We start from the raw sequence: 14,375 nt of genomic DNA on the forward strand, positions 1-14,375 counted from the left end.
TTAACTCCTTTGTGGGTAGAAATCCATTGTGACGTCATTATTTTGTGGGTGCAATTTACGTCGTATTCTCCGAAAATTATGACATTACGCTCGCAAACACATGACGTCACAATCAATACCTACAGAAACGTACACGTAAGTGCAGATAGCTCTGTTATTTGCAAAGGCAGAATAGCACGATATGAACGCTTTGTTAGATTTATCAGTTTTTGTCGCAAAAATGAATTCCTTTAGTTCTGTTTAGTCTTGAAGGATGAAAAACATGCACGGCTAGTTTATTGATTATATTTTAAATGAAAGGAATGTGTATGGTCATTCAGGGGAACGCCATGATTTGCAAGTGAATAAATATAAATGTGTTCGGTGAAGTACAAGTTTCAAGACTAGCTATAGTAGGTCTATCAAGGAAACCAACTTTATTAAATACAGTCTATTGGATGAAAGATGTACAGGAATTTCAATGTTAAGCTCGGACGATGTACATCATAGTGTAATAAAGAGGTGACGCATCACAAAGATAGACATTGAATCTGAGTTTCAAGATTGCAGCATATTAGCAAGTAACGAAAAAAAACGGTTGTCATAATTTAATTACCTATTCAATTGCAACAACATACCAGGAAAACAAACCAAACGATCATTTGGGTGATCGGGTGGTGTAGTGGTTAAGCCACTCGCCTTTCACCTAGCCAGCCGGGGTTCGATCCCCGGCACGGACGTGAAAAGGTTAGGGGTCACTTGCCCGATCACGTGGGTTTTCTCCGGGCACTCCGGTTTCCTCCCACACTTAGATCCCTCGCGCGCTTACATCCGGGCCATCGAGAGTGATTTACATAAGTTGTATAACTTGTTTCGTAATCGATATAAAATAAATAAAGTTTATAACGATCATTCAAAATTAAATAATCACAAAACAACGCACATGTATATCAACAAATTATTATTTTCAACATATAAACAGTAAATAGGCAACTATAAACAAATATACGTATACTTCCAAAAATTCCATTCCTTGTCAGCTTTGAGAAAAAACTTCCATCTTAGGACCAGCACATGAATGATTTGATTCCATAAGCAATGCTTTTCTTCCCAATGAAATATCACGTCTACTTTATTGAGACACGTACGTATGTCCTCTTTCTAACCAGATTGGTCAGTAGTCCTTCAGTTAAGATTCAAGACATGTTTGGTCAGTGGCAATGTCAAATAATTCTTCACCAACGGCCTGTTCTTTTAAAAGAGAAATGTGTTCTAGTGAACACATAAGATTTTGTGTATCATCAGTTCTATTTTTGAACGTCTCCTAAAACGTATGCGTGGAGTATTGGCAATTTCCATCAGAAATGTATTATGATACCCAAAGAGCTCCTTCAATATTTTCAAATCTCGTATCACTTCCTTAGTTTATTGAGAGCTGCACTGAGAGCCTTTTTCAAGAACGTCCCATTCTTATGAACTTCCTTTTCCATGATATTGATGTTCCCATTAGTGAACTGAAAACATAAATCATTTATATATCTTAAATCAATACAATTCCGTTCTTATCAAAGTACTGTTCTTCAGCGTATCAATTCATGGTTAATATATCGGCCACATTTCTGAAATTAAACAGGCATATATAGCTACAATTAGCTTTCCTCTACAATAAATCTGACACATCCTTAAATGTCCTTGGCTATTAATTGGACATAAAATAAACAAATCAAATTAAATAATTATGCCAGAAAGTCGTTTTAGGTATAACCTATTTCTATGTGACTTACCCTATAGCTGATGCCAGGAAGTCGTTTCAGGTATACCATATTTCTTTGTAACATATCCAATAGCTTATACCAGGTTAGCGTTTCAGGTATAACAAATTTCTATGTAACATTTCCTATAGCTTATGCAAAATAGTTGTTTCAGGCATAACAAATTTCTATGTAACATATCCTATAACTTATGCCAAATAGTTGTTTCAGGTATAACAAATTTCTATGTAACATATCCTATAACTTATGCCAAATAGTTGTTTCAGGTATAACAAATTTCTATGTAACATATCCTATAACTTATGCCAAATAGTTGTTTCAGGTATAACAAATTTCTATGTAACATACCCTATAACTTATGCCAAATAGTTGTTTCAGGTATAACAAATTTCTATGTAACATATCCTATAACTTATGCCAAATAGTTGTTTCAGGTATAACAAATTTCTATGTAACATATCCTATAACTTATGCCAAATAGTTGTTTCAGGTATAACAAATTTCTATGTAACATATCCTATAACTTATGCCAAATAGTTGTTTCAGGTATAACAAATTTCTATGTAACATACCCTATAACTTATGCCAAATAGTTGTTTCAGGTATAACAAATTTCTATGTAACATACCCTATAGCTATCATATTAAAATCCTATAAAACTGATCATCCATAGATAGCTAATAATGTGAAAACGTCAATATCAATAAAAAAATTTTTTACTATTGAGGACATTGTGCAACAAGCAAATTCGTAGAATTTCCATCCCCCAATGTTAGGCAGAAAATGACATTTTTTTATTGAATCAAAGGGCCATAACTCTACTAATTAAGATCTGCCAAAAGTGGTGATTGAACTTGGATAAGCCCTTAAGACATTTAACTTTGTTACCAAGTTTTAACAATATTAATTTTAACATTTGTTGGTTATTACACAGAAACGGTAGAAAAATGACAGGCACTTAAGACATTCAACCTTGTTATCGAATTTGAAGAAAATTGGTTTATATTTATTACAGTTATTGTACAAAAGTGGCAGAAGCTGACTTTTTTTATTTAAGCAAAGGGCCATAACTCCACTAAATAAGGTCCATCTACAGTTGCGATCGAACTTGGCTGAGTCCTTAAGGCATATAACCTTGTTACTAAGTTTGAAGAAAATCGGTTTATATTTGCTACACTTATTGCACAGAAATGTCAGAAAATGACGTTTTTAGTAATTCAAAGGGCCATAACTCCGCTAAATGAAGTCCATCAACAGTTGCAATCGAATATAGCCGAGCCCTTAAGGCATTTAACCTTGTCACCAAGTTTGAAGAAAATCGGTTTACATTTGTTATGGTTATTGCATGGAAACGAAGTGTTACAGACAGCCGGACAACCCCAAATTAATATCCCCCGTTTTGGAGAAAGCGGGGGATAAAAAGTACTCAAATTGTCACTGAAATGATTACAAGGTAGTCCTGTACAGTTATCTAATACATAAACAATTGGTGATAAAATCCCTGATACCATATATGTATTACTGTAAATATTTGATTTGTTGGATACAGAGGAATAACAAAATAAATCAGATACCCTCATATGCGCTGAAATTTTATTGTATATTTGACAAAATTAACTTTGACGCTAAATAAGTCCCATCAGACATTGGAGAGCAAGTATGTACTAGGATAAATATTTCTGTCTTGTTAGACACAACTTTATCTTTTGTCTCCTAAAGTCATTCATTGGTCATATGATTTTTACTATACAGATAATTAACGTATGCTAATTAAGGCAATAAACAATAGCCAAATAAGTACACTGTAACTGAGGTCGGTAAAATTAAAGTCAAGTCTGATGTCCTTATTTCAAGGAAGTTGCTAAAAACAGGATATACACTGTCAAGTACATGCATTTTCTGTCTACATTTGTACTGCAAAACATACCTACTACATCTTTTTTGATGGATTCAGCGAATGAATGGACATAGTTTAATTCATACATGTATATATGTCAGTGTGTGTATAACCGCACTATTTATCATAATACATAGCCATAATAACAGGAAAAGTGGTTCGCCCATTGACTTTTGATCTTCACAGCATAATGTATATAAACAAACACAATTTTACCAGCAGTTGTTCTCCAATGGTGAAAAGCTTCATTATAGAACTTTCTACAATAAAATGCAATACTAGTTACATACCACCTCAAATACTAATCATGCATTAGTTTTACTCCCACTTTCATATAGGAATATATAAATTAAAACATACCTGATGGCCATATTTGTTGATAATGGCAAGTAACAGTTTACCATACTTGAGATTCTTTTCCATTCCACTGGAATGACTGTGTAATGTCTTCAATATACCAGTCATCAAAACTTCAGAAAGTTCCACCTATTAAAAACAAAAAACTCAATAAGGAATAAGGAAATTTTCAATTAAAATCTCTTAAACAATTTATGTGTATGACAAATTCCTACCGGTCCATAAAACACATTCTGATGTTAAACCATATCATAGAGAGATACGATCAAAGGTAAAATAATTGCAATGCTTCTCCATAGTGTTATTGTGATGTTAGATTGCAGTCATGGTTAAATGAAATGTGATAATATACCACATTTGACTCATCAGTTGGAGATCAAAGACTTATATATCAGTAGGTGTTACAGCATCGCTGTGGACCTATCACCTTCTTTTATGACTTTGTACCCATTGACCGTAAGCTTACATTAAGGCAAAAGCTATCTATGTATGTTATCTTTATAAATGTAAGTTTCTCTTCCTCCCCTACCTTTGTATCTATGAGAGTTTGATAGATGTAGACAATGTTCTCGTCCAGAGGCTTGGTACACTCTGTCAACTTTCTATAATAGACAACAGCTTTAAATTGTCTAATGTAGAACAAGACATTTACACAGAATAGCAGAACAATTACATCGTTACAGAGTTAGGTAATGGTCACTGCATCATTCAGTTCTACATCCAGATCAAATACATTATTGTTGATGTACTTTTCATCATTTTCTTATACATTTATTCAAATCACTTCTTTCAATTACATATCATTCCATAACATAATGATAATTTTTGATTATTAAGTATAATTATTTCTGATGGTCCCTTGCATTCCGAGCTTGATGCATGTTATAAAAAACACTTTCGTTTTAGAGAAAAGTAAATTCTACACTATAGATTGTTCATACCAGTAAAAGCCTTTTCAATACTCCAGGGGTTAATATCACTGCTGTTGTATCCACCCCTGGACTATATGCCATAGCAAAACTGAACGCAGTTCAGGAGAACTTCCTGCTGATCTGTTGTCATACACAGAGCCTGCAATTTTGCTACAACATATCTCAGAGTAGGATGTTATAACAGTGATAGTAACCCCTGAAATATTAAGATACAGTAAAAGAAGTTGAATATCATTAAACTGTATTTGTCAGATTGTAAAACCTTGTTCTATCCAATATCTTGTTTGCCCATACCAAACAATAAATCAATATTTATTATATTGCTCCCAAAAACTTAACAGCCAAATAGTTTTAACAGTCAAAATTGGCAATTCAGGTAAAGATGTTTGTTTGTTTGATTAATTAGCGTCCTAGTAGCAGCCATGGTTGTGTAAGGATGGTCAGGTAAAGATGCCAGGTAAACATTGCTAATTACATGTAGTATATTTCAATAATTAATTTTTCCATCTTTTTCATACTAAATCTGGCTTTCTGATTGGCCAATATTTTTTTTTTTGCATACCACTATGAAATATAAAAAATCCGAGAATGGTGCGAAGCCCCGACGTTATCATGATGTCATAATAAAGACAATGACGTTGCGTATTGATTCAGAAAAAGAATCCCTTGAAAACTCACTAGATGGTACGTTTAAACATAACTGTTACTTTTATACAAATCCACTATGCAAATTCACAGTTCCCAAACAAAATTGTTTTCATACCTTGATGAAATTAAGAAATAGTGATAAATCAGGATACTCAATAAGTAGGAATTGAATGTTCCTTCAGTAGTTTCTCCTATACAGATGATAAAGAAGTAGTTGTAAGATAGGCTTTATACTCACTGAACCATCTGTAGGCGGGCAGAATCTGGGAGATCGGTCTTGATGACTTTACAGAAAATATCAGTCTGGGCTGAACCTACACAGCAGAAACATTTCATAAGATAATACTGCACAGATAAAGGAGGTAATTATGTTATAATGTACAACATGAAATGTTTGTAGTTCTGTGGTGGTTTGGAACTTTAAAATCATTTTGTGGGTTGAAATATTTGTTGTTAGCTAATATCATAGTGCTTTGAATAATGTATAAAACCAAATTCATTGTCTTACTATTCGTAATTTGATTAAAAACCACCTAAATAACGAAGATTTGTTGAAGTACCTCAGTAAAATCAACTATCTTCAAGCTTGAAGGTAGAGTTAAGTAAAATGTAGAGGACATTGTGAAAAGGTATTTAAATTATTGAAATGACCACAAGGTAGTCACACCTACATGTATAAAATGTATGAGCAACTGGTGTTTGGATATGAGGGGTCATTGGACAACCAAGTATAGAAACTATGAAGGTAGCTCTTTCTTTCAAATCCTAATACTCAATATAGGTTTTGAATCCCTAATATTTTATTTGTTTTTCATACCCCAAAATGAAATACTGGATATACAGGATTTAAAAATCAAATTGTATGCCTATATAACTGATAAAATGCTATCAAACTCCAATCAATTGTACTTTACCCTCAAACATTTAAGAAACCTGACTTTTCCCGTAAACTTAGGTAGACTTATGTGTAGAATTAATACAAATTTCACTTGTGATGTGTATTTCAGATAGATGAAGTGATAATGTCAGTAATTACCTAGACCTTGCTCTAAACACCTTATAAACACTCCTTCTATCAAACTCTTGGGGAAGTGTTCTGCAGCAAGGGAGATAACTCCCAGTAGTTGGCGTGATGCACTCTGCTTCAGAGCAGCAATCTGTGAAATAAAATTTATAGGAAGAGAAACGATCAAAAAGGGATCCTTAAGTTAGAAATATTTCTTTTTCTTTAAAGATATGCATGGATCCCACTTGTATTTAGTTCCATAAGGAACTTTGTATCAACTTTACAAACAGTAATAAAAGTAACTAGTAGTATGATTAATCAATTATTCATATTAATTATTTTGTATTTATTACATATACTGTATAGTGTACGTGCAAAGGTTTGAATTAAATTCATAGAAAGAAAGAAATAATTTAGATATTTTATAAAAAAAAATCTTATATAACTGCAACTAATTAAAATTGAGTGCTAATTCTTGGAAACTCATCTTTGTAAATATATCAATCTTCTCAATCCAATAAAGATTGAAACAAGATTCAATGAGGTCAAAAACAATTTTTATCTTAAACAAACTGATCCCATTCAGATCATTAACGGAGAAATGTGAGAGTGTAGTCTTAGTTAGGAGTACAAACAGAAAATCTTCAAATCTTAAACAATATGGCAGATATTTGATAAAAAAATTATTTTATTTTTTGCTTCATCTTGACCCCGGTGCTCAGATTGAATGAACATGGTTATGACTATACTGTGTGATCTCATCTGTCACTTCATAACAGCAAGTCGTCTTTATCTACCCGGACAACAAACCTTAGGGTGGACTACACTGGCCATAAACTGGACACTCGCAGCTTCACTAAGGATACTGGACAGAGTGGTCAAACTCTGAGAGGCGGTCAGAACTTCACTATCGGTCAAGAAACAAAACTTCAATTCAGCTGCTACTGACTGTATCTGAAATTTTAATGTAGAGAACATCTTTTCTTTTCAATCAAGGTCAAAGATAAAATCATACCAAATTATCTGTAATTCATTATTCTGAAGTGTATAGGGAAGTTGTTTATAACTGAGTAAATATAGCTATAAAGAGATACAATGTATATGATTTTTATTCACACTCAATGACAAGCAGGCTAATGTCAGCTAGCAATAAAGGTAAATACGGAATTCAAAGCACAAATGAAAGTTACAGCAATAATTGGAGAACAATTTACAGAGATTTTTAATGTAAAGATTATAGAATGCACCATCATAATGGTAACTGTATAAAGTTTCATTGGAGAGGTGACAAACAAACAAATTTGTAATGATTATTCACTGAAGAGGTAATGGTGTTATAAAAGTATATATACAAAATATATATTAGAAAGTAGCAAATTAAAAAGGTTAGAAAAAGTACATGTTTAATAGAAAAATGAAACCTTTAAAGATGCTCCACCGCTGACAAATAGTATTTTTTCACTATTTAAAACAGGAGAAGACAATTTAGTCATTCTCTTCAGTTTCAACAGTTACTTACTTCACACCATTACCACCATTGAAAAGTTTGAGCTTCTAATTTTGCTTCAAGTTAAAAATATAAACAAGAGGCCCAGAGGGCCTGTATCGCTCACCTGGTTTGTAATGCCAAGTAATGTTCTAAATACTGGTTCATTGTTTCTTTTCTGAAGGAATTCAAATATTTACTTCTAATTCCCCTATTGGGCCCCACCCCTCCTGCCCCGGGCCAGGTGAGCTAAAAATAATGAATTGCATCCCGAAAAAAATTCTGTGGCACTATATCCTATATGGAATGAAGTATTGATTGTGTGAGCACCAAAGGCAAAATAAATTATCTATATTATTTTTTGTGTTAATTAGACATATATATAGACGATTGAACACCAATTATTGTTCAAATGATGTACATCATTTATACTCTGTCGGCGGTGGAGCATCTTTAAAGGATGCCGTACCTATTACAAAATATTATCTTCAAATCAAGGCATGCATTACAGTATACCTCTGTTTAAAATTCTGAACAGTTCCTTTCAACAGAAGTATAGTTTTTATTGCTCCTACTAATTGGTACTTTGGTTGAATACCTGATCTGGTGTTGCTACAAGAAACAAGTCTATCTCCGGCGATGTCTCTGATCCACTCTGCCAACTTTCCTTCAACTTCTCCCCTTTAGCCTTCAACATACACTTAACACACTAACACACACATTTCTACTATCTACCCAAAATTATGTGATGAACATAGATGATTTTTGTAACATTTATAATTAAGAGCACAGATTTGCATTTAATAAACAAGATATAACAAACATTGATTAAACACATCAAATTTTGTTTTGCAAGTATAAATCTTTTATACAAACACATTGAAAAAGGAAACAATTTATTAGTTGATACTAATACAGTTGAAACTTGTTAAGTCCAACTTGTGTAACTTAAGACCCGAGTTTACTTTGAAGTGTTTTGTTAACTCAGTCGAAATCAAACATTTCACTATATATATAAGGTACATGTATAAACCAAGAAAAAAGTATGTGTCCATGTAGAGTTAAATAAATAAAAAAAATGAAACTCAACGACCTTCCTCTAGTACTTTCGCCATTTCATGATGGCTCTTCAGGAATATAAATGTTTATTTTTAAAATTTTTTTTATTTTTTTTATTTTTAGGTACATGTATATATATATATGAATACTTTATGTCAATGAGATTAACTTACCAGCAGCAATGTATCTGCATTACTTTCCCTAGGTATTGGTTCCTCCTCTGTTGGATCAGTACACAGCTCTGTAACCTCCATTTCCACAGGGGATTCCTCATCATCATCACTGACAATGGTGATTACATCTACTCCTGGGACTGAGAGGGAGGAGTCCACACTAGGGGTGATGATGGAGCACACCTGTACAGGTGAATGGGATCTGTCCAACAATGGATGGTCATCACAGATCTCCATTTTCTGGTACTGAGTGTCTGGTTCTTCAAAAAAAAAAAATTAAGTTGTCATTCTACAATAATAATATATAGGTCAATACTTGGTACCATATTCGCCAATAGGGGAAATAGAGGTAAATTTTATAAATTGTTACTTGTCCCAGCGTTCTGCAATTGTGATTGTGATTGTTGCAATCCATGCAGAACTCTAGGACAAGTAGCGATTTATAGGCTTTTCCTCTATTACCCCTATTGGGCCCCGCCCCTCCTGCCCCTGGGGGGTCAGGGTCACTATTTATGCAAAATCTGATCCCCTTCCCCTAAGGAAGTTTCTGGCCAAATTTGGTTGCAATCCATGCAGAACTCTAGGACGAGTAGCGATTTATAGGATTTACCTCTATTACCCCTATTGGGCCCCGCCCCTCCTGCCCCAGGGGGGTCAGGGTCACCATTTATGCAAAATCTGATCCCCTTCCCCTAAGGAAGTTTCTGACCAAATTTTGTTAAAATCCATGCAGTACTTTATGTCAAGTAGCGGTTTAAAGGAAATGTTGACGGACGGATGACGGACGGACGACGGACGCCGCGCCATGTCAATAGCTCACCGGCCCTTTGGGCCAGGTGAGCTAAAAACTAGAAAACTAAAATGTCAGAAAGTAGCATGCCCCAACTATGTTGACCCTTATTAGCTAAGGTAAATTACAATACTAACCCCAAACAGACAAGTGACCCTAAAAATACATAAATATTAATTTCCATTGAACACTGACAATTTTTAAATGTTGAACCGGCCCTTAAGGGGCATTTGTGGCCATTTTAGATTCCCAGAGCTCTATAAAACTATAACCATGATATTCATGATCAGTATCCCCAACAAAACACTGTCTACCAATTTTTAATGAAATAAGATGATTTTTCAATTTCTCTTTGGGGATCATGATGGCCATCTTGAATTTCTTTGGAAAAATTCAAACCACTTTTGTACATCTGCATACATGGCTTAATACATTGTATGTTTTATATGGCTTGGTATATATATGCCGATAGAGGAACAAAATGACTGTTGGCGAGAGGGATGTTCGAATGAATATTTGCCAGTCGTTGGTCAGATTATGAAGGGTGGTTGTTGAGAAGGGGTAGTTTACCGTTGAATAATGTCTATGTCTTAAAAAATGGTGGTCGTTTAATAGGTGTTGGGAATTTTCGTACCAAAACATTTTTGTACCGGAGACTTTTTCGTACTGGGGAATTTTTGTCCAGGTATTTTGGTACCGAAAAAATTGGGTCATATTTATTTCGTTTACATTGTTCAATCTACTTACTTCATTGATGATAAGTCTTATCAACAACATTATTTTGATCATTTCTAGTGCTGGGTATCACCAACAGAAAACTGTATCGCGATATATCACCTTTTCAGTGGAAATATCACGATATATCACAATATTTTTCAGTTTTCCATGCTGACCTCAAAATGCAAAGTACTAAGTGTTAATTCTTAAGTTTATATGCTTTTTGACAATATATTGCATATTGGAACTTGCATATGGTAATTTTCTTTATTTTTTAGAACTTTTGCTGTTAGCGTTTGGCAATGCATAAATAAAAACATTAGAATGAAACCAAACATTTGTTTGTTGTTATTCATAACATTCAATAACACTAAGAAACTTGGACGACTTTGGCGGATATTTAGCAGCAACCATGGATGTTAGGGTACGCTGACCTGTTACACACACTATAGATTGCTTCTTTGTACCAGCGCTGGCCGGCAAATTGTCCAAATTTATTTCAGGATGGTGACGACGAACGTGTGAAAACATATTGGTGGTGCCGCCAGGGTTCTTCATATCTTGATTACAAACGTTACATGATACAGTATCTTTAAGTATCTTCCCTTCCACTTCTTTCGGTGAAAATTGTTCCCATATTGATTATTCTACTTTTTCCTGTGGTGTTTTTCACGTAATTGACACTCGCCTCCGCCATGGTTTGTGAATCTACTGATCAAGATGACATCGACGCTTGCATAAAGCTTACAGTCGTATAGGATTGAAGCGTCTGGGTGATTACGATTACAATTGGAAAGAGAAAGTAGAAAAACCGGAAAAACCCGGTCTTGCATTTTGTGTACCGATATATATCACACCGACCGTCTTGTATCATGATAAACCGATTTTTCGATAATATCGCTCAGCACTAATCATTTCAGGCAATTACAGACCTGTATATATTATACAGTTTACGAAACAACATAGTCTCTATGTACAGGTGTTGTTTACTTAATGGCAGAGTAAGTCGTTTGATATATTTTATAAGATTTAACATCTGTAATAATTTTGTGTAAAATTTCAATATTATAAAAAATGTTCCGAGTCCGTTTATGATCTTTGTACAAAACAATTTAGTTGACGTCTACAGAAGTGCTCGACGTGCTCCCGTGCACGTGGCTGTCCCTTTGATCAATCCATCAGTCAGGTATAATTGACAAACATACGGAGTGTATGGCTCCTCCCGTTAAATATCATTGGTTGGCGAGCTCTCATCACCCGTGTCAGTCAATTTAATTACAGGTAATTGACAAGACGGCGTTCCTCATTGGTACAGAACTGACTGGTGACCCAGCTATTTGGAATTTCTTTTAGATATTTTTTTTTTAAACATGCTTCAATAGAAAATCTACAACTATAAATTTGTGTCAGACTTATACAGATAGATACCTCATACAATATGTTACTACCAAGCACTGACGGCCGTGATGTTTGAAAAGCTAAATACTGTACGGAAAAGAAATCTTTTGCTGTAATTCATAGAATATAGATCTCATTACATCCACAGCATTAATAACACAACATTTTATCATGTAAGTTTATCATAAGGCCTAGTATATGTTTTTCTGTACTAAATTTCGCCGGTACGAAAATTATCCTGTACGAAAATTCCCTGCACGAAAATTCCCGTATTCGTTTAAAAGGAGTGATAGCGTTAATAAGAGTGGTCGTAAAGAGAGGGACTACTGTATCAGCTATTTTATTAATACTTGTATGTATCAAAACAAGCGGCCTATTGTTTTTTGAGGAAATTGAATGGGTTGACAGCAGACAGATGACAGACACATTGATTAATATCACTATAATAGGACTGGCCCTTTAATTACACATGCTACTTATTTTACTGTTGATGAAATGCTAGGCTAGAATACATATTATTTGTGAAGATCCAACTTTTACCTGGAATTTTCTTCATTGGAATCTTTTTCCACGGACATTGTTGTGTAGATTTCTTTAGCCTCTCACAGAAGGAGGCAGCCAAAGCTTGGTTCCCACAGGTGAATCTGTATGGAGTTTGATGGAGGTGAAGGCCACTCTCTTGTTGTTTTACCTACAATAAACGAAAGTGATAAAATAAAAGGTTCAACACAATATGTATAAGGATTTCTATAAACACATTTTGCATGTTGACATTAAGACTATTATTACATGCTGAACATTTAACATTATGGTACATAGCCTGATATCCATGTGATACTGGAAAACTTAAATCATATTACTGTTGTGGTAGAGACCAACTTTCACCATTAATTATCATATGAGTTTTTAATTAACTAAAATCTCTTTTGTTTTGATTTCAATCCCATTTTTACCTTAATGTAAGTAGCTAACATCTGTAGTAGAACATTTTGCCATGATTCTGAATCGGTATGACATTGGCTATCTTCACAGAAATCTGACAATTCACTTAATGGTATCTCTTCACGATGTCGTAAAACAAATCGGAGAAACTGACACTGTATATCACTTGGGAGCTGAACAAATCTTGACTTGCTACAATCAATAAAAGGTGCAAAGATATCTATTAAAAATATCATAATTTTAAAATATGTAGGATAATTGAATTACCAATTATTGTAATCGTACAAAAATACATGTATATGCATACATGTACAGTTAAAAAATAAAAATTTTATTTTGATTTAATAATTACATGAAGTTAAGAATTTTTTTTTTTTTGGGGGGGGGGGGGGATTAGTTTAATAACCACTGGTTTCTTTGGTTTGCTGAGCATAGACAATGTATACACATGTATATACACAGAGCAAAGAAGAACAAATTGTACAAATAATTTTACAGACGATTCTTACAAGGTAAGATTCTGATAACAAATGGGCTCCTTGACAGTTAGAGCTGCTAAGAGTTCACCCCAGTCTGAATGTCCACCATATTTAGATTTAGCCTCAGACTGGTACCAAGTCTCGGTAGCATCACCATGGTGATGGTCCAGCCTCATAGCACCAAACAGACCCCACCAGGATTGAGGCAGCTTCTGTATCAGCTGTGGAGTTGTCAGGGACATCACCAGTAAACTATATGAACAAAATAAAAAAGTTTCTTTCCAGGGATAAAAAGGAAGGATCAAAGCAAATAGCATTGGTCTACATAACAACTACAATGTATAGGGCAAGATAAAAGTACTGTATAGTCGTTAATATTCGCAGAGGTTTCAATTTCACAAAATTTGCTAATCTATCCATGGTCGCGAAATTTAATACCTCACACAACTTTTCAAAAATCATGGTTTACATATTAAAGCCTGTGTGTAGTATCATATGCATGCAGACACTTTCAAATAATGCAAAGATAATTTGCAAAAATAGACACCTGCAAATAAGTGCCCAACAGTAAATCGCAATTTTACACACGTGGAATTTACCAACTACATTGTATATAGTATATCAATCACAATATAGTAAAACACGGTTATAATTAACCTCTGAGGTCAAACAAAATTACTTTGTTATAAGCATGCATGTATAGTTTGTTATACATATATAACAAGTATATTATAGAAACA

General features: G+C 34.0%; 1 protein-coding gene across 2 annotated transcripts in view; it reads right to left on the reverse strand.

The window, feature by feature from the left end:
• Positions 1-923: 923 nt before the first annotated feature.
• LOC138329512 (Fanconi anemia group E protein-like) overlaps positions 924-14,375 on the reverse strand; it is a 39,553-nt gene continuing 26,101 nt past the window's right edge. The window contains exons 2-12 of one of the 2 annotated variants that reach the window (XM_069276551.1): positions 13,666-13,887; positions 13,168-13,348; positions 12,755-12,905; positions 9,310-9,569; positions 8,676-8,765; positions 7,402-7,545; positions 6,622-6,742; positions 5,824-5,899; positions 4,535-4,607; positions 4,009-4,134; positions 924-1,493 (exon numbers count right to left, since the gene is read on the reverse strand). In XM_069276551.1, the coding sequence (XP_069132652.1) occupies positions 1,392-1,493; positions 4,009-4,134; positions 4,535-4,607; positions 5,824-5,899; positions 6,622-6,742; positions 7,402-7,545; positions 8,676-8,765; positions 9,310-9,569; positions 12,755-12,905; positions 13,168-13,348; positions 13,666-13,877 (1,536 nt within the window). In that variant the 5' untranslated portion in view covers positions 13,878-13,887 and the 3' untranslated portion in view covers positions 924-1,391. The remainder of the gene's footprint in view (positions 1,494-4,008; positions 4,135-4,534; positions 4,608-5,823; positions 5,900-6,621; positions 6,743-7,401; positions 7,546-8,675; positions 8,766-9,309; positions 9,570-12,754; positions 12,906-13,167; positions 13,349-13,665; positions 13,888-14,375) is intronic. The other variant, XR_011209460.1, reaches the window with a different exon arrangement.

The sequence above is a fragment of the Argopecten irradians genome, chromosome 8, assembly GCF_041381155.1.
Source record: "Argopecten irradians isolate NY chromosome 8, Ai_NY, whole genome shotgun sequence".
Taxonomy (NCBI): domain Eukaryota; kingdom Metazoa; phylum Mollusca; class Bivalvia; order Pectinida; family Pectinidae; genus Argopecten; species Argopecten irradians.